This window comes from Oncorhynchus gorbuscha, linkage group LG22 (genome assembly GCF_021184085.1).
Source record: "Oncorhynchus gorbuscha isolate QuinsamMale2020 ecotype Even-year linkage group LG22, OgorEven_v1.0, whole genome shotgun sequence".
Lineage (NCBI taxonomy): Eukaryota > Metazoa > Chordata > Actinopteri > Salmoniformes > Salmonidae > Oncorhynchus > Oncorhynchus gorbuscha.
The window spans coordinates 41,762,427-41,786,187 of NC_060194.1; the positions used below are offsets into that span (position 1 = coordinate 41,762,427).

The following is a 23,761-nucleotide window of genomic DNA, read 5'->3' on the forward strand; positions in this document are numbered from 1 at the left end:
GGGTTACAGTATCTCTCTCTCTGTCTCTCTCTGTCCTAGCCTGGCCCAGGTACCGTGTGCTGCAGGTTTATAGTATCTCTCTCTCTGTCTCTCTCTGTCCTAGCCTGGCCCAGGTACCGTGTGCTGCAGGGTTACAGTATCTCTCTCTCTCTCTCTCTCTCTCTCTCTCTGTCCTAGCCTGGCCCAGGTACCGTGTGCTGCGGGTGATAGACGTGGGCCAGTACAACCTGGAGATCTCTACTGCTGCGCTGTCTGACGACTCCCTGTATGAGTGCCAGGCCACGGAGGCTGCCCTGCGCTCCCGGAGAGCCAAACTCACCATCCTCAGTAAGTGTCTATCTGTGTGTGTCCACTGCAGTGTGTGACTGTGTGTGTCAAGAGTGAGTGTGTGTCCAGTGTGTGACTGTGTATTATGATGTGGAGTGTGTGCATCTAGTGCAGTCTGTGAGTGTGTGTGTGTGTCAGTGTGTGTGTCCAGTGCGGTGTGTGACTGTACAGTATGTCTGTTGTAGTGTATATGCAGCGTGTGTTGTAGTGTATATGCAGCGTGTGTTGTAGTGTATATGCAGCGTGTGTGTTCATCTCTCTGCGTGTGTTGTAGTGTATATGCAGCGTGTGTGTTCATCTCTCTGCGTGTGTTGTAGTGTATACGCTGTGTGTGTGTTCATCTCTCTGCGTGTGTTGTAGTGTATATGCAGCGTGTGTGTTAATCTCTCTGCGTGTGTTGTAGTGTATATGCAGCGTGTGTTGTAGTGTATATGCAGCGTGTGTTGTAGTGTATATGCAGCGTGTGTTGTAGTGTATATACGCGGTGTGTGTGTTTTATTGTGTTGTCCTACAGTTCCTCCTGATGACCCAGTGATCGAGGGCTTTCCAGAGATCCTGCTGAGAGCCAATGCCTCGTACAACCTGAGCTGTGTGTCCCGCGGGGCCAAGCCACTGGCCCTCATCGAGTGGCAACGGGATGGGGTGGCCCTGGAGGGAGCCGTTAGTTCCACCGTGAGTCACACACACATATGCAGACCGCTGCTCGTTGACATATTTGATGTTTTATCACTAAATACACCTTTTGCTGGCTCTACCCTGTCCTCCCTCTCGTTGTCTCTCTGCCTTTTCTCCCCCTCCCCCTCTGTCTACCCCATCCTCCCCATCCTCCCCCTCTGTCTACCCCATCCTCCCTCTCGTTGTCTCTCTGCCTTTTCTCCCCCTCCCCCTCTGTCTACCCCATCCTCCCCATCCTCCCCCTCTGTCTACCCCATCCTCCCCTTCTGTCTACCCCATCCTCCCCCTCTGTCTACCCCATCCTCCCCTTCTGTCTACCCCATCCTCCCCCTCTGTCTACCCCATCCTCCCCTTCTGTCTACCCCATCCTCCCCTCTGTCTACCCCATCCTCCCCTTCTGTCTACCCCATCCTCCCCCTCTGTCTACCCCATCCTCCCCCTCTGTCTACCCCATCCTCCCCTTCTGTCTACCCCATCCTCCCCCTCTGTCTACCCCATCCTCCCCCTCTGTCTACCCCATCCTCCCCTTCTGTCTACCCCATCCTCCCCCTCTGTCTACCCCATCCTCCCCCTCTGTCTACCCCATCCTCCCCCTCTGTCTACCCCATCCTCCCCCTCTGTCTACCCCATCCTCCCCTTCTGTCTACCCCATCCTCCCCCTCTGTCTACCCCATCCTCCCCCTCTGTCTACCCCATCCTCCCCCTCTGTCTACCCCATCCTCCCCTCTGTCTACCCCATCCTCCCCTCTGTCTACCCCACCCCATCTGTCTACCCCATCCTCCCCTCTGTCTACCCCATCCTCCCCCTCTGTCTACCCCATCCTCCCCCTCTGTCTACCCCATCCTCCCCTCTGTCTACCCAATCCTCCCCGTCTGTCTACCCCCCTCTCTCTCCCTTTTCTCCCTCTCCCCCTCTGTCTACCCCATCCTCCCCCTCTGTCTACCCCATCCTCCCTCTCTGTCTACCCCATCCTCCCCCTCTGTCTACCCCATCCTCCCCTCTGTCTACCCCGCCCTCTCTCTCCCTTTTCTCCCTCTCCCCTCTGTCTACCCCATCCTCCCCCTCTGTCTACCCCATCCTCCCTCTCTGTCTACCCCATCCTCTCCCTCTGTCTACCCCATCCTCTCCCTCTGTATACCCCATCCTCCCCTCTGTCTACCCCATCCTCCCCCTCGCTCTCTCCTTCTCTCCTTCTCCCCCTCTGTCTACCCCATCCTCCCCCTCTGTCTACCCCATCCTCCCCCTCTGTCTACCCCATCCTCCTGCTCTGTCTACCCCATCCTCCCCCTCTGTCTACCCCATCCTCCCCCTCTGTCTACCCCATCCTCCCCCTCTCTCTACCCCATCCTCCCCCTCTGTCTACCTCATCCTCCCCCTCGCTCTCTCCTTCTCTCCCCTCTCTCTCTCCCTTTTCTCCCTCTCCCCCTCTGTCTACCCCATCCTTCCCCTCGCTTTCTCCCGCTCCCCCTTTTCTCTCTCCCCATCCTCCCCCTCTCTCTCTACCCCCTCTCTCTCTACCCCCTCTCTCTACCTCATCCTCCCCCCTCTCTCTCCTCCTCTCCCCTCTCTCTCTCCCTCTCCCCCTCTCTCTATCTCCCTCCCTCCCCCCCAGGAGGTTCTCCCAGACAGAAAGAGAGTGACGACCCGGAGCCTCCTACCCATCATCCCAGAGGACAAAGACACGGGACGCAACTTTACCTGTGTGGCCAGCAACCGGGCTGTCCCCATGGGAAAACGCACCACCGTCACCCTCAACGTCCACCGTAAGTGTGTTTGTTTGTATGTGTGTGTGTGTGTGTGTGTGTGTGTGTGTGTGTGTGTGTGTGTGTGTGTGTGTGTGTGTGTGTGTGTGTGTGTGTGTGTGTGTGTGTGTGGTGGGTGGTGGGAGGGGGTGTATGTTAATAGTTTTAAGGTATGAGTGTGTGACTGTGTTTCAGGTTTATTTAATTCCTCTTCCTTCCTTCCTTCCTTCCTTCCTTCCTTCCTTCCTTCCTTCTTTCTTTCTTTCTTTCCTTCCTTCTTTTCTTTTCCCTTTCCCTCCCTTCCCTTTCCCTTTCCTCCCTCCCTCCCCCTCCCTCCCTCCCTCCCTCCCCTCCCTCCCTCCCTCCCCCTCCCTCCCTCCCTCCCTCCCTCCCTCCCTCCCTCCCTCCCTCCCTCCTTCCCCCTCTCCTGCAGACCCCCCCAAGGTGAATCTCTCCATGGAGCCACAGTCTGTTTTGGAGGGAGAGAGAGTCACCTTCTCCTGCCAGGCCACCGCCAACCCCCCCATCATGGGCATCCGGTCAGTGGGAGTCGGATAAGTGTGTCTAATGGGGGTATTCAGTAGTGTGTTTGATGGGTGGTATTCAGTAGTGTGTTTGATGGGTGGTATTCAGTAGTGTGTTTGATGGGTGGTATTCAGTAGTGTGTTTGATGGGTGGTATTCAGTAGTGTGTTTGATGGGTGGTATTCAGTAGTGTGTTTGATGGGTGGTGTTCAGTAGTGTGTTTGATGGGTGGTGTTCAGTAGTGTGTTTGATGGGTGGTATTCAGTAGTGTGTTTGATGGGTGGTATTCATTAGTGTGTACTGTAGCAGCAAAACATAACAAAATACTTTGCAACAGAATACCAAAAACAAGCATTTCCTATTGGACAAGTTCAAGTAGTCCCTCCCCATTTCAGTTAGTTTTCTTCCATTAGGTGTCTAGTGAATACTACCTGTGATAGTGTGTCTGATAGTGTGTCTGATAGTGTGTCTGATAGTGTGTCTGATAGTGTGTCTGATAGTGTGTGTCTGATAGTGTGTCTGATAGTGTGTCTGATAGTGTGTGTGATAGTGTGTGTGATAGTGTGTCTGATAGTGTGTCTGATAGTCTGTCTGGTAGTGTGTCTGATAGTGTGTGTCTATGATATGTGAACATATAAGATCCGTATGTGTTGATGAGGCTGTTCCACCTGTGTGTGTGTCTCTCTCAGGTGGGCGAAGGGTGGTGTTCTCCTGGAGGGGATGAGAGACAGTGTGTTTGTGACTACAGCAGACCATTCCTTCCACACCGAGCCTGTCTCCTGCTCAGTCTTTAACGCTGTGGGACACACCAACCTCAGCATCCTGGTCAACGTACACTGTGAGTCTGACCATTAGATAGATTTGATTGTCCTCCGAAAAGGAAATTCATTTCCACAGCTCATGCATTTACATGTGAAGACCAACATCACCCAGACATGACATTTCTCGTTCCATACCTCCAGATAAACAGGCAGGAGACTGAGACAGCATAGCATATTAGTCTGTCTGTCTGTCTGTCTGTCTGTCTGTCTGTCTGTCTGTCTGTCTGTCTGTCTGTCTGTCTGTCTGTCTGTCTGTCTGTCTGTCTGTCTGTCTGTCTGTCTGTCTGTCTGTCTGTCTGTCTGTCTGTCCGTCCGTCCGTCCGTCCGTCCGTCCGTCCGTCCGTCCGTCCGTCCGTCCGTCCGTCCGTCCGTCCGTCCGTCCGTCCGTCCGTCCGTCCGTCCGTCCGTCCGTCCGTCCGTCCGTCCGTCCGTCCGTCAGTTCGTCTGCCTGTGTACCTGTCTTCCTGTGTCTTCCTACTACCGCACCACAGGAGGTTGGTGGCACCTTAATTGGGGAGGACGTGCTCGTGGTAATGGCTGGAGCGGGACAGGTGGAATGGTATCCAATACATCAAACACACGGTTTCCATGGTTTCCATGGTTTCCATGGTTTCCATGTGTTTGACGCCCGTTCCATTCACTCTGTTCCAGCCATTATTATGAGCCGTCCTCCCCTCAGCAGCCTCCATTGTACAGTATCAATCATTTTACCTGCAGTTGTGCTGCTCCTGGCTCATCCTCAGGTGAGGTCCCCTCTTCATTAGGTGTTTCGACGATTCTCACTACACCTTCCAAAGGGTGTGATGATTGCGTTGATTAGGCCCGAACTGAACCAGGTGGCTTAACCCCTGCTCCTCCCACTTCAGCCACAGCCAATGTGATGCTCTCTCTACCTCCTGCCCAGCTGTGCGATCTTCTTCCTCAGTGCTCCTTTTACTCTGAGGATACTTAGTGCCCTCCACAGAAACTGACCTGGGAAACCTCTTGCCCCAACCTCCACCGACAGGCCTTCCATTCCCTTGTCTGTACAGTGCCGGGTACTTCCTCAATCCTCTCGTCCTCCCGTGGAACCGTCAGCTCGAGCATTATGATGTTCTTTATGCTCCTCAGCCAGATCAACAGATCTACGGTGTATTCAGAAAGTGTTCAGACCCGTTGACTTTATCCACATTTTGTTACGTTACAGTCTTATTCTGAAACGGATAAAATTGTTGTTGTTTTTTTTCTCCCTCACACACACAATACCCCATAATGGCAAAGCAAAAATAGGTTTTTACACATTTTTGCAAATGTATGAATAAAAATCCATGGAAATATAACATTTACATAAGTATTCAGACCCTTTACTCAGTACTTTGTTGAAGCACCTTTGACAGTGATTACAGCATTGAGTCTTCTTGGGTTTGACACTACAAGCTTGGAACACCTGTGTTTGGGGAGTGTCTCCCATTCTTCTCTGCAGATCCTCTCAAGCTCTGTCAGGTTGGATGGGGAGTGTTGCTGCACAGCTATTTTCAGGTCTCTCCAGAGATGTTCGATCAGGTTCAAGTCCGGGCTCTGGCTGGGCCACTCAAGGACATTCAGAGACTTGTCCTAAAGCCACTCCTGCGTTGTCTTTGTGTGCTTAGGGTCGTTGTCCTGTTGGAAGGGGAATCTTCGCCCCGGTCTGAAGTCCTGAGCGCTCTGGAGCAGATTTTCATCAAGGATCTTGCTATACTTTGCTCCGTTCATCTTTCCCTCAATCCTGACTAGTCCCTGCAGCTGAAAAACATTCCTACAGAATGATGCTGCCAAGTTTTCTCCAGACGTGATGCTTTGAATTGAGGTCAAAGAGTTCAATCTTGGTTTCAGACCAGAGAATCTTGTTTCTCATGGTTTGAGAGTTCTTTAGGTGCCCTTTGACAAACTTCAAGCTGGCTGTCATGTGCCTTTTACTGAGGAGTGACTTCCATCTGGCCACTCTACCATAAAGGCCTAATTGGTAGAATGCTGCTTCTGGAAGGTTCTCCCATCTCCACAGAGGAACTCTAGAGCTCTGTCAGAGTGACCATCGGGTTCTTGTTCACCTCCCTGACCAAGGCCCTTCTCCCCGATTTCTCAGTTTGGCCAGGCGGCCAGCTCTAGAAAGAGTCTTGGTGGTTCCAACCTTCTTCCATTTAAGAATGATGGAGGTCACTGTGTTCTTGGGGACCTACAGTGCTGCATAAATGTTTTGGTATCCTTCCCTAAATCTGTGCCTTGACACAATCTTGTCTCTGAGCTCTACGGACAATTCCTTCGACGTCATGCCGGGGTTTTTCTCTGACCTTCACTGTCAACTGTGGGACCTGATATAGACAAGTGTGTGCCTTTCCAAATCATGTCCAATCAATTATATTTTTAATTTACCACAGGACTCCAATCAAGTTGTAAAAACATCTCAAGAATGATCAATGGAAATAGGATGCACCTGAGCTCAATTTCGAGTTTTCGTGTTTTCACTTTGGGGTATTGTGTGTAGATTTTATACCAAAGCTAAATATTTAATACAGTTTAGAATAAGACTGTAATGTCACAAAATGTGCAAAAAGTCAAGGGGTCTGAATACCTTCTGAAAGCACTGCATCTACTATGTCTGTCTGTCTGTCTGTCTGTCTGTCTGTCTGTCTGTCTGTCTGTCTGTCTGTCTGTCTGTCTGTCTGTCTGTCTGTCTGTCTGTCTGTCTGTCTGTCTGTCTGTCTGTCTGTCTGTCTGTCTGTCTGTCTGTCTGTCTGTCTGTCTGTCTGTCTGTCTGTCTGTCTGTCTGTCTGTCTGTCTGTCTGTCTACTATACTTGTCTGTCCATCTGTCTCTACAATATACATATATTGGTCTGTCTATATACCTGTCTAACGACTGTATCTGTCTGTCTGTCAGATGGTCCTATCCTGAAGGGGGCGCCCACGCCGATTACGGTGGACATTGACTCTGACGCCAAACTCAACTGCAAGTGGACCGGGAACCCTCCTCTTACACTCACCTGGACCAAGAAGGGCTCTAGCATGGTGAGAACTGACAAGTCCTCTGCTATAGATCCTCGCTTTGGGACAATTCCTTTTCAATAAAGTCAATTCAGGAAGTGAACTGAAATGATTTTTCTCAATGCTTGTCTATGATCATTTTTGGGAGAAATTGGAATTTCGGTATACCTCCTGAATTTACTGGAATTGAAGTTGAATTGACCCCTACTCTGCTGCTCTCCTGGTCCCAGAAACCCCATATCCTGAAGCCCATATCCATCCTACAAGTGCTTGAATTGGAGTGAAATAGGTGCTGGATGTAACTTTTTTTGGAAGCCGGTACTCATTACATTTAGTAGTGGTAATCATCATAAGTCAATATTGCCGTTACTCAGCGTTGAACCTTGTCCCGCCTGTACTTCATACTCACTCCGACCCTAAGACTACCCCCTCCCCTCTAACCCTAAGACCACCCCCCTCCGACCCTAAGACTACCCTCCCCCTCCAACCCTAAGACTACCCCCCCTCCCCCTCTAACCCTAAGACTACTCCCCCTCCGACCCTAAGACTATCCTCCCCCTCCGACCCTAAGACTACCCCCCTCCAACCCTAAGACTACCCTCCCCCTCCGACCCTAAGACTACCCTCCCCCCTCCGACCCTAAGACTACCCTCCCCTCCTCCAACCCTAAGACTACCCCCCTCCAACCCTAAGACTACCCCCCAACCCCCCCTCCAACCCTAAGACTACCCCCTCCAACCCTAAGACTACCCCCCTCCAACCCTAAGACTACCCCCTCCAACCCTAAGACTACCCCCCTCCAACCCTAAGACTACCCCCCTCCAACCCTAAGACTACCCCCTCCAACCCTAAGACTACCCCCTCCAACCCTAAGACTACACCCCCTCCAACCCTAAGACTACCCCCTGCCCAGTTGGGTTTTAAACCCTCCTAATGTTGAACTCCTAACCTGTTCCATAAATATTTTATTAATGCATTATAGCGAATTAAGAACAACTACAGGAACTTTAATGGAGCCTGCGGCTGTGAAAATCAACATGTTTTATGAATTAAATATCTCTCTCTCTCCTTTTACAACTTGCTTCCATCAAACCTCCCTCCCTCCCTCCCTCGTGTGTGTGTGTGTGTGTGTGTGTGTGTGTGTGTGTGTGTGTGTGTGTGTGTGTGTGTGTGTGTGTGTGTGTGTGTGTGTGTGTGTGTGTGTGTGTGTGTGTGTGTGTGTGTGTGTGTGTGTGTGTGTGTGTGTGTGTGTGTACTGCTCTCAGGTCCTCAGTAACAACGAGGAGCTGGTCCTGAAGTCAGTGAGCCAGGTGGATGCGGGGCAGTACGTGTGTAAGGCCATCGTCCCCAGGATCGGAGTGGGAGAGACTGAGGTCACTCTAACAGTCAACGGTCAGTTACAGCACTGCTGTGTTCAGTACACACACACACACACACACACACACACACACACACACACACACACACACACACACACACACACACACACACACACACACACACACACACACACACACACACACACACACACACACACACACACACACACACACACACACACACACACAGCACAGTGTCACTTCTAACATGAATATCCTTTTGATTCTACTGTTACTACTCCTGGGCCCTGGGACCATGTGAGCACATCCTCATTTGCAATCTGTTTATTTATGTATAGTGCTCTGTTTTCTATGACCATTTCATGGTCATCTTTTAGTCCTTTTAGCTTTTTACATTTTTAACTCTTTGCCATTTTGAAGCCTTTTTTCCTATGAATATATTTATTGAAAATAAATTAAAACATTTTACAGAAACAGTGTATTCTACGGTGCAGAGGGCAGATGCTCGTTGTCTGCAGTGAGAAGCTGTCTACCGCAGGACTATGTAGTATCATGACATAGAGATCTCATTCCACCATTTTACATGAAACAGTTAAGTGTCTAGTAATTGACTGTTTGTCTGAGTTGCTATTGGCTAAAGAGGTCATTGTAGGTCTCGACCACTAATTGAGCTAATGAGCTACACCTGTTTAAATGTTTATGGGAGTGTACCAGGGAATGACAGTGGTAAGCTACGATAGACCAGTGAGGATTATTATTTTATTCTATTCATCTTTTAGTTCTTGTTTTTCCCATTTTAACTCTTTGCCTTTTTTCTATTTATATATTGAAAATAAATATCAAAGTTTGGAAGAAACCGCTTCAGTTTTTTTAGTAAAATACTTTTTTTGTGAAGGACATCGGCCGTCCCCGTCAACAGGCCCACATTCAAAAAGGGTCTCAGAGTAGAAGTGCTGATCTGGGATCAGGTCCCCTTTGTCAATTTATTACAATCTAAAAAGGCAACAATTATCCTAGATCAGCGCTACTACTCTGAGATGCTAAGGGGACGATTCAGTCGTTATTCAATCTCCACCCCAAACGAATAACTGATGAATATCATGTTATTCTCATGCTTAAGTTCAATGTCAGAATACAGTAGAGAGAGAAAAGTGCATAATAAGGGAATCACTCCCCCGAGTTTAACTCAAGTCAGAATTCACCCCCCTAGATGAATACAGGCCCTGATACTACTGCTATGTTACAACTAGATGGTCATTTGCTGTGAATAAACATGGTGGGACTTTCTTTAACTCTTTACATGTGTTTTTGTGGCAGTGGATAGGATGGCCTGAACATGTGAACGTTGGTTGGGTGTATCTAGCTTGAACGGTTCAACAGTTACTGTTAGTTAGTTATTTTATGCTCATTTATACACATGTATGTAGTTATAGCTGTCACGACTAGTCAAGGTGGGTGGAATCAGGCGCAGAGAGAAAATAATAAATAGAAGTTTATTCTCCGGTGAACAACAATAAACACGGTCAACCCAAAAATACAAACAGGGTGAAAAATATCCAAAACAGGAAATAACAGACAAACCGGAGAAATAAAACACAAAAACACCGACAGCCGAAACGAAATGACAAAAACAAACAATCCCGCACAAAACAAGGGCGGGACAACCTACATTATATACAGATACTAATTAACTAACACACAGGTGAAAACAATCAGACAAAAACCAACAGATAACCGAAAAGGGATCGTAGTGGCTAATAGGACGGTGACGACGACCGCCGAGCACCGCCCGAACGGGCAGGAGAGCCAACCTCGGCGGAAGTCGTGACAATAGCTGGTGCAGATTTTTAAGAATTTGAAGTTAGGATAGGCAGAATGTTTTAAACTTTGTTTTGTAGCTTAATTAAGGATCATTTTGAATAGTTACTTCTGTATTCCGTGGTTCTCATTCAAACCCATGTTAATTTATGAAATGTATTCATGATTATAGTTCAGAATGTATATATATATATATATGTATAGTATCAAAAAGTCTTTAGGAAAGCAATTTAAGATCTAGTTATGGTCAGTCTGAACATCTCAACGTTGGTTTGGAGTTGAAAGCTTAAACGGCGAAAGAGGACGTAGGTCTAGAATTCTTAATTTTTTTACCCTTCTAGTCTGTGGCCCTTTTTTTGTTCCATAGCAATGGCTACGTTTGGGCTGCTCGGTGACGAGACATGAGAGAGCTGTTAGCGGCTTTTCGTCACTTTAAACTCTGACAAACAGCTGTCATTTTGTGTTGGTAACAGATCATTCTGTTCTGATTCCAGATTTAAATAGTATAGAAGTAGACCAAGATTTTTATACCCTCTAACGCCAGATGTACACTGCACCATTTTCAAAATCCTAACATTGCTGAGACACTTACATTACTATCAACATTTTTCTTACTTTTTAAAGCTCTTGTATCGTTGGTTATTAAGTAAGCATTCCGTCGTAATGTCTACCTACACCTGTTGTATTTGGCACATGTGACAAGTCAAATTTGATTTGGATTTTGGTTTAAAACGACCATCTTTCCTGTAGTTTATTGTCTTGCCAACGTAGGGATGAGGACAGTAAACGATCTGGCACAGAGGGTCACTGTAAGATCCATCACTTGGTGGTGAGGATTCTCCATACCACTCTGTCTCACAAAAACAATTATGTGATTAGATTGTTATCGTAGCCAGAACAAGCTGTGGCTCAAAGCAGTCTCATAAACGTTTTCAGTCAGTAATTCACACTTGCCCTACAGAGTTGAAATATCTAGCTAACATTTTGAAATCAATACGATTTCTTGTGAACTTCAGAGCTGTAACGATTTGACGCTTTGGTTAAAGGCAAGTACTGTACAAACACATACCAGTAGTAGGCATCTCTCATGGGTGATGTGAAACAACGACATCATCTCACTGGTTTCTTCTCCGGCGTGCACTCATTGGCTATTGGTTTCTTCTCCGGCGTGCACTCATTGGCTATTGGTTTCTTCTCCGGCGTGCACTCATTGGCTATTGGTTTCTTCTCCGGCGTGCACTCATTGGCTATTGGTTTCTTCTCCGGCGTGCACTCATTGGCTATTAGTTTCTTCTCCGGCGTGCTCTCATTGGCTATTAGTTTCTTCTCCGGCGTGCTCTCATTGGCTATTAGTTTCTTCTCCGGCGTGCTCTCATTGGCTATTAGTTTCTTCTCCGGCGTGCTCTCATTGGCTAGTAGTTTCTTCTCCGGCGTGCTCTCATTGGCTATTAGTTTCTTCTCCGGCGTGCTCTCATTGGCTATTAGTTTCTTCTCCGGCGTGCTCTCATTGGCTATTAGTTTCTTCTCCGGCGTGCTCTCATTGGCTATTGGTTTCTTCTCCGGCGTGCTCTCATTGGCTATTGGTTTCTTCTCCGGCGTGCTCTCATTGGCTATTGGTTTCTTCTCCGGCGTGCTCTCATTGGCTATTGGTTTCTTCTCCGGCGTGCTCTCATTGGCTATTGGTTTCTTCTCCGGCATGCTCTCATTGGCTATTGCTGATCACCGGTCTGAAAACTTGTTGTTGTATATAATGACAAACGTTTGAAAGCATCAGTGTGTCTGGGCTCAAAGACGGGATCAGTAGCCCTCAGTAGGTCTCTGACCGGCTCACATGAAACAGGCGTCGGTGACAGCCACAAAACTCGAGTAGGCAACAACATGGGGATTTTGTCTCCGATCTCTAAAATGTGTCTGGGACAGCTAAACCGTGTAGTGCGCACCCAGGTTTTTGTCTAAAGTGCTGCGAAAATTGTACAAATTTCAGTTGTTTGAAATATGTCTGTGGTTACTAAAAAAGGTGTATTATTAGATGATTATTATTATTATTATTATTATTATTAGATGATATTGGTATCAGATATTTATTGTTACAATTTTCAGATTTGAGTAGCAGAGAAGCAGGGGGAGATTTTATACCCTCTAACTTTTTTGGGAAAGTGGTCAAAATTCAATGCTATGTGTCAAAAGTGACATTATTTACAGTAAATAGAATATCATGTTGGGAGTGATGATGTCACAATGGGCCCTATAGAATCCAGAGGAAATCCCATGAAAGTGGATGAAGGACAAAAAGCTTAATAGTTGAAAAAGTATCAAATATATATATTTAAAAAAAGTTGTATACAAGCCTGAATAGTCTGAACAATTGAACGTTTGAATGACGTTTCTAGCTTCGACGGTGTAAAAGGACGAGCGTGTTAAAGAAAGATACTAATAATAAGAACCATGACGAAGATTTAAGCGACTAATTACCTCTTCCACCACTCAATCTCCACTCATTATCCGACGTTCTGTCATGACTGGAGTGTATATAGCTGAAATGACATCCTATCTGTCTCTTCCCCCCAGGCCCTCCCATCATCTCCAGCGAACCAGTCCAGTACGCAATGAGAGGGGAGAGAGGGGAGGTCAAGTGCTACATTGCCAGCACCCCTCCACCTGACAAGATTGTGAGTGAAGTGAATTCTGGGAAATTTCCTGGGAAATATCTGTAACACTTTATAATAACTTTAATGTATATCCCTTTATAAAAAGCTTATAAATGCTTTGTATATGTTATAATTGCTTGTGAATTGTAAGGCTTTGTAAGTACATTCAGATCAAAGACAAGAGAGAGTGAATGAATGAGAACTGTACTGATGTTAAGGGGTTGTGTGAAAGGGGATGACATAAAGTTGATGGATATTGTGAGAGGGGGATGACACGAGGTTGATGGATATTGTGAGAGAGGGATGACATGAGGTTGATGGATATTGTGAAAGGGGATGACATAAAGTTGATGGATATTGTGAGAGGGGGATGACATGAGGTTGATGGATATTGTGAAAGGGGATGACATAAAGTTGATGGATATTGTGAGAGAGGGATGACACGAGGTTGATGGATATTGTGAGAGAGGGATGACACGAGGTTGATGGATATTGTGAGAGAGGGGATGACACGAGGTTGATGGATATTGTGAGAGAGGGATGACACGAGGTTGATGGATATTGTGAGAGAGGGGATGACACGAGGTTGATGGATATTGTGAGAGAGGGGATGACACGAGGTTGATGGATATTGTGAGAGAGGGGATGACACAAGGTTGATGGATATTGTGAGAGAGGGGATGACATGAGGTTGATGGATATTGTGAGAGAGGGGATGACACAAGGTTGATGGATATTGTGAGAGAGGGATGACACGAGGTTGATGGATATTGTGAGAGAGGGGATGACACGAGGTTGATGGATATTGTGAGATAGGGATGACATGAGGTTGATGGATATTGTGAGAGAGGGGATGACACGAGGTTGATGGATATTGTGAGAGAGGGGATGACATGAGGTTGATGGACAGTGTGAGAGGGGGATAACATGAGGTTGATGGACAGTGTGAGAGGGGGATGACATGAAGTTGATGGACAGTGTGAGAGGGGGATAACATGAGGTTGATGGACAGTGTGAGAGGGGGACGACATGAGGTTGATGGATAGTGTGAAAGGGGATGACATGAAGTTGATGGACAGTGTGAGAGGGGGATAACATGAGGTTGATGGACAGTGTGAGAGGGGGACGACATGAGGTTGATGGATAGTGTGAGAGGGGGATGACATGAGGTTGATGGATAGTGTGAGAGGGGGATGACATGAGGTTGACGGATCAGGTGTGAGAGGGGAGGGGAGATCGTCGAGTAAAATCCTGTACCTTTCAGCGTCAATTATCCACGACAACAGCAGAGAGACATGAAACTAATCTGTGGTTGAAAAAAAAATAAAGTCCTCCACTCCATTTGTAGTGTCTGTGTCCCAAATGACACCCTTTCCCCTTTATAGTGCACTACTTTTGACCAGAGGTCCGATCAAAGGTAGTGTGCTATAGGATGCTATTGGGATTGAGCCAGTGAGTACCCGGAGCGTATAATGTGATACGACGTTATGGTTTTAGCTTAACGCAGAGACACAAGACCTATTAAATATGAAGCAGGGTGCTGTGTGAGTGTCAGAAAGTAGACCGGGGTGGGGGAGTAGGGGGGAAGGGGAGCGGAGGGGATGAGTTAAAATCTTTCATTTCTTTTTCCTCCCCCTTCTCCAGCCAATTTGCCTTTTTCTTTTTTGGGGGGGTTAAAAGGTACATTAGCACAACATGTGGGCCGCTGCATATTTCATATATTCACACTCCATATTTAATAGTGTAACTACTTCAACAGATTTAAAGTAGAAAAACCTGCTAGACTCTTTATTGCTCGTGTGTGTGTGTGTGTGTGTGTGTGTGTGTGTGTGTGTGTGTGTGTGTGTGTGTGTGTGTGTGTGTGTGTGTGTGTGTGTGTGTGTGTGTGTGTGTGTGTGTGTGTGTGTGTGTGTGTGTGTGTGTGTGTGTGTGTGTATACGCCTCTCTATACAGTATAAATATGTTTTGTTATTGTGTTTTGTCACTTCCTTCAGACGGTAAGGAAATCAGAAGGGAACGGTAGACGAGGGGATTGAACCCACTTCCGATAGTCAAGTCATATATGACAAATGCTCAACCAGGACTCTGCACTTTTCTGTTCTCCGTTTGACTCCCTAATTGTGTGTGTGTGTTTCCCTCCAGGTGTGGGCGTGGAAGGAGAACGTGTGGGAGAAGGAGAAGGGGACTCTGTTGGAGAGGTACACGGTGGAGCAGAGTAAACCTCACTCCCAGGGAGGAGCTGTTCTCTCCACCCTCACCATCAACAACGTCATGGAGTCTGACTTCCACTCTCCGTACAACTGCACCGCCTGGAACTCCTTCGGACCCGGGACCATGATCATCACCCTGGAGGAGAAAGGTATGTCTTAATTAAAGGGGCAATCTTGGTACATTCTTCTTTATAACTGAAGAATGATATAGAATGATATAGAATGATATAGAATGATATAGAATGATATAGAATGATATAGCCATTGATTCTTGAAAAGGGTGGTGGCACATACTTCTCTTTACTGGCAAAGATTTCAGTTTTGAATAGTATGGGAAAGTTTTGAATAGTATGGGAAAGTTTTGAATAGTATGGGAAAGTTTTGAATAGTATGGGAAAGTTTTGAATAGTATGGGAAAGTTTTGAATAGTATGGGAAAGTTTTGAATAGTATGGGAAAGTTTTGAATAGTATGGGAAAGTTTTGGTATTTTAATTTTTTACATTTTTCTATTGAACCTTTATAGGTTAAATAAACAGGTTGGCCAGTTGAGAACAAGTTCTCATTTACCACTGTGACCTGGACAAGATAAAGCAAAGCAGTGTGACACAGACAACAACACAGAGTTACACATGGAATAAACAAAACATAGTCAATAATACAGTAGAACAAAAGAAAACAAAAAGTCTATATACAGTGAGTGCAAATGAGGGAAGATAAGGGAGTTAAGACAATAAATAGGCCATGGTGGCGAAGTAATTACAATATAGCAATTAAACACTGGAATGGTAGACGTGCAGAAGATGAATGTGCAAGTAGAGATACTGGGGTGCAAAGGAGCAAGATAAATACATAAATACAGTATCGGGATGAGGTAGGTAGGTAGATGGGCTGTTTACAGATGGTCTATGTACAGGTGCAGTGATCTGTGAGCTGCTCTGACAGCTGGTGCTTAAAGCTAGTGAGGGAGATGTGAGTCTCCAGCTTCAGTGATTTTTGCAGTTCGTTCCAGTCAGTGGCAGCAGAGAACTGGAAGGAGAGGCGACCAAAGGAGGAATTAGCTTTGGGGGTGACCAGTGAGATATACCTGCTGGAGCTCGTGCTATGAGTGGGTGCTGCTATGGTGACCAGTGAGCTGAGGTAAGGTGGGGCTTTACCTAGCAGAGACTTGTAGATAACCTGTAGCCAGTGGGTTTGGTGACGAGTATGAAGCGAGGGCCAACCAACGAGAGCGTACAGGTCGCAGTGGTGGGTAGTGTATGGGGCTTTGGTGACAAAACGGATGGCACTGTGATAGACTGTATCCAATTTCCTGAGTAGAGTGTTGGAGGCTATTTTATAGATGACATCGCCAAAGTCGAGGATCGGTAGGATGGTCAGTTTTACGAGGGTATGTTTGGCAGCATGAGTGAAGGATGCTTTGTTGCGATATAGGAAGCCGATTTCTAGATTTAATTTAGGATTGGAGATGGATAATGTGAGTCTGGACTGAGAGTTTACAGTCTAACCAGACACCTAGGTATTTCTAGTTGTCCACGTATTCTAAGTCAGAGTAGTGATGCTGGACAGGTGAGTAGCTGCGGGCAGTGATCGATTGAAAAGCATGCATTTAGTTTTACTTGCTTTTTAAGAGCAGTTGGAGGCCACAGAAGGAGAGTTGTATGGCATTGAAGCTTGCCTGGAGGGTTGTTAACACAGTGTCCAAAGAGGGGCCAGAAGTATACAGAATGGTGTCGTCTGCATAGAGGTGGATCAGAGAATCACCAGCAGCAAGAGTGACATCATTGATGAATAGAGTCGGCCTGAGAATTTAACCCTGTCGCACCCCCATAGAGGCTGCCAGGGGTCCGGACAACAGGCCCTCCGATTTGACACACTGAACTCTGTCTGAGAAGTAGTTGGTGAACCAGGCGAAGCAATCATTTGGCAATCATTTGAGAAATCAAGGCTGTCGAGTCTGCCAATGAGAATGTTGTGATTGACAGAGTCGAAAGCCTTGGCCAGGTCGATGAATACGGCTGCACAGTAATGTCTCTTATCGATGGTGGTTATGATATCGTTTAGGACCTTGAGCATGGCTGAGGTGCACCCATGACCAGCTCTGAAACCAGATTGCATAGTGGAGAAGGTATGGTTGGATTCGAAATGGTCGGTAATCTCTTTGTTAACTTGGCTTTCGAAGACCTTAGAGAGACAGGGTAGGATAGATATAGGTATGTAGCAGTTTGGGTCTACAGTGTCACCCCCTTTGAAGAGGAGAATGACCGCCGCAGCTTTCTAATCTTTGGGAATCTCACACAATACGAAAGAGAGGTTGAACAGGCTAGTAACAGGGGTTGCAACAATTTCGGCAGATAATTTTATAAAGAGAGGTTCCAGATTGTCTAGGCCGGCTGATTTGTAGGGGTCCAGATTGTCTAGCCCGGCTGATTTGTAGGGGTCCAGATTGTCTAGCCCTGGCTGATTTGTAGGGGTCCAGATTGTCTAGCCCGGCTGATTTGTTGGGGTCCAGATTGTCTAGCCCGGCTGATTTGTTGGGGTCCAGATTGTCTAGCCCGGCTGATTTGTTGGGGTCCAGATTGTCTAGCCCGGCTGATTTGTAGGGGTCCAGATTGTCTAGCCCGGCTGATTTGTTGGGGTCCAGATTGTCTAGCCCGGCTGATTTGTAGGGGTCCAGATTTTTGCAGCTCTTTCAGAACATCAGCTATCTGGATTTTGGTGAAGGAGAAATGGTGGGGGCTTTAGCGGGTTGCTGTGGAGGGTGCCGGGCAGTTGACCGGGGTAGGGATAGCCAGGTGGAAAGCATGGCCAGCCGTAGAGAAATGCTTATTGAAATTCTCAATTATAGTGGATTTATCGGTGTTGACAGTGTTACCTAGCCTCAGTGCAGTGGGCAGCTGGGAGGAGGTGCTCTTATTCTCCATGGACTTTACAGTGTTTCCTAGCCTCAGAGCAGTGGGCAGCTGGGAGGAGGTGCTCTTATTCTCCATGGACTTTACAGTGTTTCCTAGCCTCAGAGCAGTAGGCAGCTGGGAGGAGGTGCTCTTATTCTCCATGGACTTTACAGTGTTTCCTAGCCTCAGAGCAGTGGGCAACTGGGAGGAGGTGCTCTTATTCTCCATGGACTTTACAGTGTTTCCTAGCCTCAGAGCAGTGGGCAACTGGGAGGAGGTGTTCTTATTCTCCATGGACTTTACAGTGTTTCCTAGCCTCAGAGCAGTGGGCAACTGGGAGGAGGTGTTCTTATTCTCCATGGACTTTACAGTGTTTCCTAGCCTCAGAGCAGTGGGCAGCTGGGAGGAGGTGTTCTTATTCTCCATGGACTTTACAGTGTTTCCTAGCCTCAGAGCAGTGGGCAGCTGGGAGGAGGTGTTCTTATTCTCCATGGACTTTACAGTGTTTCCTAGCCTCAGAGCAGTGGGCAGCTGGGAGGAGGTGCTCTTATTCTCCATGGACTTTACAGTGTTTCCTAGCCTCAGAGCAGTGGGCAACTGGGAGGAGGTGTTCTTATTCTCCATGGACTTTACAGTGTTTCCTAGCCTCAGAGCAGTGGGCAACTGGGAGGAGGTGTTCTTATTCTCCATGGACTTTACAGTGTTTCCTAGCCTCAGAGCAGTGGGCAGCTGGGAGGAGGTGTTCTTATTCTCCATGGACTTTACAGTGTTTCCTAGCCTCAGAGCAGTGGGCAGCTGGGAGGTGTTCTTATTCTCCATGGACTTTACAGTGTTTCCTAGCCTCAGAGCAGTGGGCAGCTGGGAGGGGGTGCTCTTATTCTCCATGGACTTTACAGTGTCCCATAACTTTTTTTGAGTTTGTACTACAGGATGCAAATTTCTGTTTGAAAAAGCTGGCCTTGGCTTTCCTAACTGCCTGTGTATATTTGTTCCTAACTTCCCTGAAAAGTATAACCATGTCTCTCTTGTGTGTCTGTACAGAGATAGTAGGGGTCCAGAGATAGTATGGGAAAGGTTTGGTATAACCATGTCTGTTTGTCTGTCTGTACAGAGATAGTACCAATAGTATGGGAAAGGTTTGGTATAACCATGTCTCTCTTGTGTGTCTGTACAGAGATAGTAGGGGTCCAGAGATAGTATGGGACAGGTTTGGTATAACCATGTCTGTTTGTCTGTCTGTACAGAGATAGTACCAGTGGGGATTATAGCTGGTGGAGCAGTTGGATCCTCCATCCTGCTCCTGATCGTTCTCCTGGCTCTGGCCTTCTACCTCTACCGCCAACGGAAAGGCAGTGAGTCGTGTACCAACCAGATACTACTCCCTCCCTCTGCATGCAACATGTTTGTGGGTCGTGTTCCAACTGGCTCCCTATTCCCCCCACAGGGCTCTGGTCAAAAGTCATGCCCTATACATTTATGGGGAATAGGGGACAGGGAACAGGGTATAGGGGACAGGGGATAGGGGACAGGGGATAGGGGACAGGGGACAGGGGACAGGGGACAGGGGACAGGGGACAGGGGACAGGGGACAGGGGACAGGGGACAGGGGACAGGGGACAGGGGATAGGGGAAAGGGGAAAGGGGAAAGGGGAAGGGGACAGGGGACTGGGGAAAGGGGACAGGGGACAGGAGACAGGGGATAGGGTGCCATTTGGGATGCATGTGGGTGTGGCTGTGTGTGGATGCATGTGAGTGTGGCTGTGTGTGGATGTATGTGGGTGTGGCTGTGTGTGGATGTATGTGGGTGTGGCTGTGTGTGGATACATGTGAGTGTGGCTGTGTGTGGATGCATGTGGGTGTGGCTGGGTGTGACTGTCATTCATATAGTTATTCACAATGTACTGTGTAACCACAAATAGTCACGTGTTTATTCATGATCGCTTATTTAAAACTAAATAAGAATGACTTGTTTTCTCTCTCTTTTGTTGTACTGTAGATCTAAACGTTGATCCAAAAGTACTGTTATTCAGATGTCTGTCCCACTTTAAACGAACAACAGCTTATAAAGGCTTCATATAGCATACATAAAGTCTTCATAAGCGCTCTGTTAGGCGCTTCATGAGTCATGTCTTGTTCTGGTTCCAGGTCGTCGTGGGGTCACTCTGGGGAAGCCGGACATCAAGGTGGAGACAGTCAACAAGGAGACACATAGTCTGGAGGAAGAATCGGGCAGTGTTTCCACGGCAACGCGCATGGTCAAGGCCATGTATTCCGTGAGTACCCAACACCCACCGCTATGAGTCAAATCAAATCAAACATTATTTAAAGTGCAATAACTTAGAACCAATGGAACCAACCTGAACCTCTAGTGTTGCAGTTCCTTTTTTTTTCTTCTTTAAAATATAGCAACAGACTTCATGGTAAAACAATCAAATTAAGCATGAAGGGGGGGGGGGGGCATCTGTTCTCTGTTGCCTTAGACTTCACAGACTGAGGTTGTGTTCCAAGTGGATGCACTATATAGCGCATTACGTCTAACTGAAAGTAGTGCACTATAAAGGGAATAGGGTGCCATTTGACAAACCCTTAGACTTCTCTCAGACTGAGGAACACCTGCACTAGGCTACACTGAGAAAGCTCTATATAAGATGGGACTAATGCCACCGGCCAAATGGGTTGTCATTTGAAATACAGCTATTATAACTGTTATTACAACATGTATCAGACATCATGTGGTCCTTCTGTAGCTCAGTTGGTAGAGCATGGCGCTTGTAACGCCAGGGTAGTGGGTTCGATTCCCGGGACCACCCATACGTAGAATGTATGCACACATGACTGTAAGTCGCTTTGGATAAAAGCGTCTGCTAAATGGCATATATTATTATTATATTAATTGTTCTAGAAGCTAGAAGGTGCTGAAGCCTTTAGTTGTTGTTTGAGAGTAAAACCACTGGATTGAATTCACCTTGTGTTTCACCTGTTACACCTGGTCCTGTTACATCTTCAACTGTACTCTCCAAACATTTGTCAAACAACATTTTCATCAAATGAAAAACCTGATATTCTGTTTTCCTCTTCCCTCCCCTCTCTCTCTCTCTCTCTCTCTCTCCCTTCCTCTCTCTCTGTCTCTCTCTCTCTCTCTGTGTGTTTTGTTGTTTGATGGTTTAGTTTCTACCCTCTGTCTCCCTCTCTCCCTCCACTCAGCCATTCAAAGACGATATGGATCTGAAGCAGGAACTGCGCAGTGAGCTCGATACCCGCGAGGAATACGAACTCAAGGTGAGTAACTCTCTCTCTCTGCTACTCACTTCATACCCTCCTACATCAAACCAACAAACTCCTCATATGTACAGTACATACAACACAATACGCAACAACATATCACACAAAATACTAATACTAACTACCTCACACCTCAGATAAGCTAACACCTCAGATATGCTAACACCTCAGATATGCTAACACCTCAGATATGCTAACACCTCAGATATGCTAACACCTCAGATATGCTAACACCTCAGATATGCTAACACCTCAGATATGCTAACACCTCAGATATGCTAACACCTAAGAAAAAAGCTCACTATCACCTCATCCCTATTCTACAACAATACAACACACAACATGACTACATCACACCTCAAATATGCCCAAACAGGGTTGGGGTGAATTCCAATTGGTGGCAGTCAATTCAGGAAGTAAACTGAAATTCCAATTCAATAATTGAAAAGATGTCATTCATTTTCAATGACTACATTTTATTATTTTAAATGTAAATCACTTTCTGAATGCACTGCCTTTAATTAGAATTGCCCCCAACCTTGACCACACCTCAAATTCAAACCCATGTAAAAATCACTCGCTATTCCCTCATCATGTTTGTCCTTAGGACCCAACGAACGGCTACTATAACGTCCGTGCGACCACCCACGACGAGACCAGGCCGTCCTCCCGCTCCATGCTGTACCAGGGAGAGTTCCGGACCTCCAACCCTCCAGGGGGAGCTACAGGTGCTACCTCCAGTGGCCCAGCAGGGGGTCCCGGAGGGGCGGTGGCTGCAGGAGCGGTCCCAGGAGTCCCAGGGTCAAGGGCAGGGTGCTATGACCCCAGACCTCCATCCAGGATGTCTCACACCAACTACCCCCAGTTCAACACCTTCACCAGGGCGGGCCCGAGCCAAGTCCCGCCCACCAACCACCCCGCCCACCCCTCCCACCCCGCCCATCCTGCCTCACAGACCACCGACTTCCCCGGAGACTGCGGACTATTGGACAACAACAGTCAGCTGACCTATGACAACTATGGCTATCCCGCCCAGTACCCTACCTATCGGGTGGGCTTTGCACCGCCTCTGGAAGGAGGGCCGGCCTATGAGGTCTACCCAACTGGGCAAGGGGTGGGACCAGGGCCAGTGCAAGGACCAGTCCAAGGCCAAGGCCCATGTCCGGGTCCTGAAACTGTGCCTGGGAATTATGGGACCACCCGCTTCTCTTACACTTCTCCTCCTAGTACTGACTACTCTCCTCCTGCTACTGACTACTCTCCTCCTGCTACTGACTACTCTCCTCCTGGTACTGACTACTCTCCTCCTGGTACTGAGTACAACCAGAGACACACTCAGAGGATGCAGACACACGTGTGAGAGAGATGGATTCTGTAATACATAGTGATACTTGTTGTCATACATGCGTACATACATATAAACACAGCCACACACACACACACACACACACACACACACACACACACACACACACACACACACACACACACACACACACACACACACACACACACACACACACACACACACACACTTGTTGGAGAGATACATTTATTCTCTCTAAGCTTTCTTTATCGCATACACACACACACAAACAAACGCAAACAATCTGACACAGTCTCTCTCAAGCTTCAGCTCCAAGAGGGGAGACATGACAAAAGAAAGAGAGGCTGAAAGTTATTTTCTTAAACTAGGTGGTGATTCAGCAGAGTTTGATTACTTACATGCTAATTGACAGCGTCCAGATCCATCTCTTCTCTATTGGACTCTCCACCCCTCTCTCTTTCCTCTCACACAATCTCTGTATATAATATCAGTGGGGTAGATCATTTTAACCTTAGTATAACCTTGTATAAACGTACTGTGTACAGATACAGCTGCTGAACTTTTCTCCTTATTATACACCCTCTTACACTCCTTTACATTCACAGGAACACACACACACACACACCCTCTTACACTCTGTTAAATTCACAGAAACACACACTTACATGCCTTTAAATTCACAGAAACACACACACACACACACACACACACACACACACACACACACACACACACACACACACACACACACACACACACACACACACACACACACACACACACACACACACACACACACACACACACACACACACACACACACACACACACACACACACACACCCTGTTACACGTTGAAAGAGACAGTGTTGCGTCCCAGCGGTGCTCAGGCAAGGCGACAGCTTGATCTCTGTATGTGGAGCTCTTTTTAACATGCTTCTTCTCCATGCCGCCACAAACTGCTCCACCGGCATGGCCTTAGGGCTTCAAGAAGTGAATGAAAGGGAAATATGGGGGTGTCTCCCAAATTTCACCATATTCCCTATGTAGTGCACTACTTTTGACTAAGGCTCATAGGGCTCTGGTTAAAACTAGTGCACTATATAGGGAATAGGGTGTCATTTGGGACACAAACAAAGGCATCATGGCATAACAG

The 23,761-nt window shown here is 47.1% G+C and overlaps 1 protein-coding gene across 2 annotated transcripts in view; it reads left to right on the forward strand.

The window, feature by feature from the left end:
• The window catches only part of LOC124009136 (kin of IRRE-like protein 1), a 90,484-nt gene extending 67,175 nt beyond the window's left edge, over positions 1-23,309 (forward strand). Inside the window, exons 3-15 of one of the 2 annotated variants that reach the window (XM_046320643.1) lie at positions 178-327; positions 842-999; positions 2,616-2,766; positions 3,179-3,284; positions 3,959-4,107; positions 6,985-7,112; positions 8,354-8,480; positions 12,815-12,915; positions 15,037-15,253; positions 19,241-19,348; positions 20,142-20,269; positions 21,165-21,275; positions 21,886-23,309. In XM_046320643.1, coding sequence (XP_046176599.1) covers positions 178-327; positions 842-999; positions 2,616-2,766; positions 3,179-3,284; positions 3,959-4,107; positions 6,985-7,112; positions 8,354-8,480; positions 12,815-12,915; positions 15,037-15,253; positions 19,241-19,348; positions 20,142-20,269; positions 21,165-21,275; positions 21,886-22,638 — 2,387 coding nt within the window. In that variant the 3' untranslated portion in view covers positions 22,639-23,309. The remainder of the gene's footprint in view (positions 1-177; positions 328-841; positions 1,000-2,615; positions 2,767-3,178; positions 3,285-3,958; positions 4,108-6,984; positions 7,113-8,353; positions 8,481-12,814; positions 12,916-15,036; positions 15,254-19,240; positions 19,349-20,141; positions 20,270-21,164; positions 21,276-21,885) is intronic. The other variant, XM_046320644.1, reaches the window with a different exon arrangement.
• The last annotated feature ends 452 nt before the right edge of the window (positions 23,310-23,761 follow it).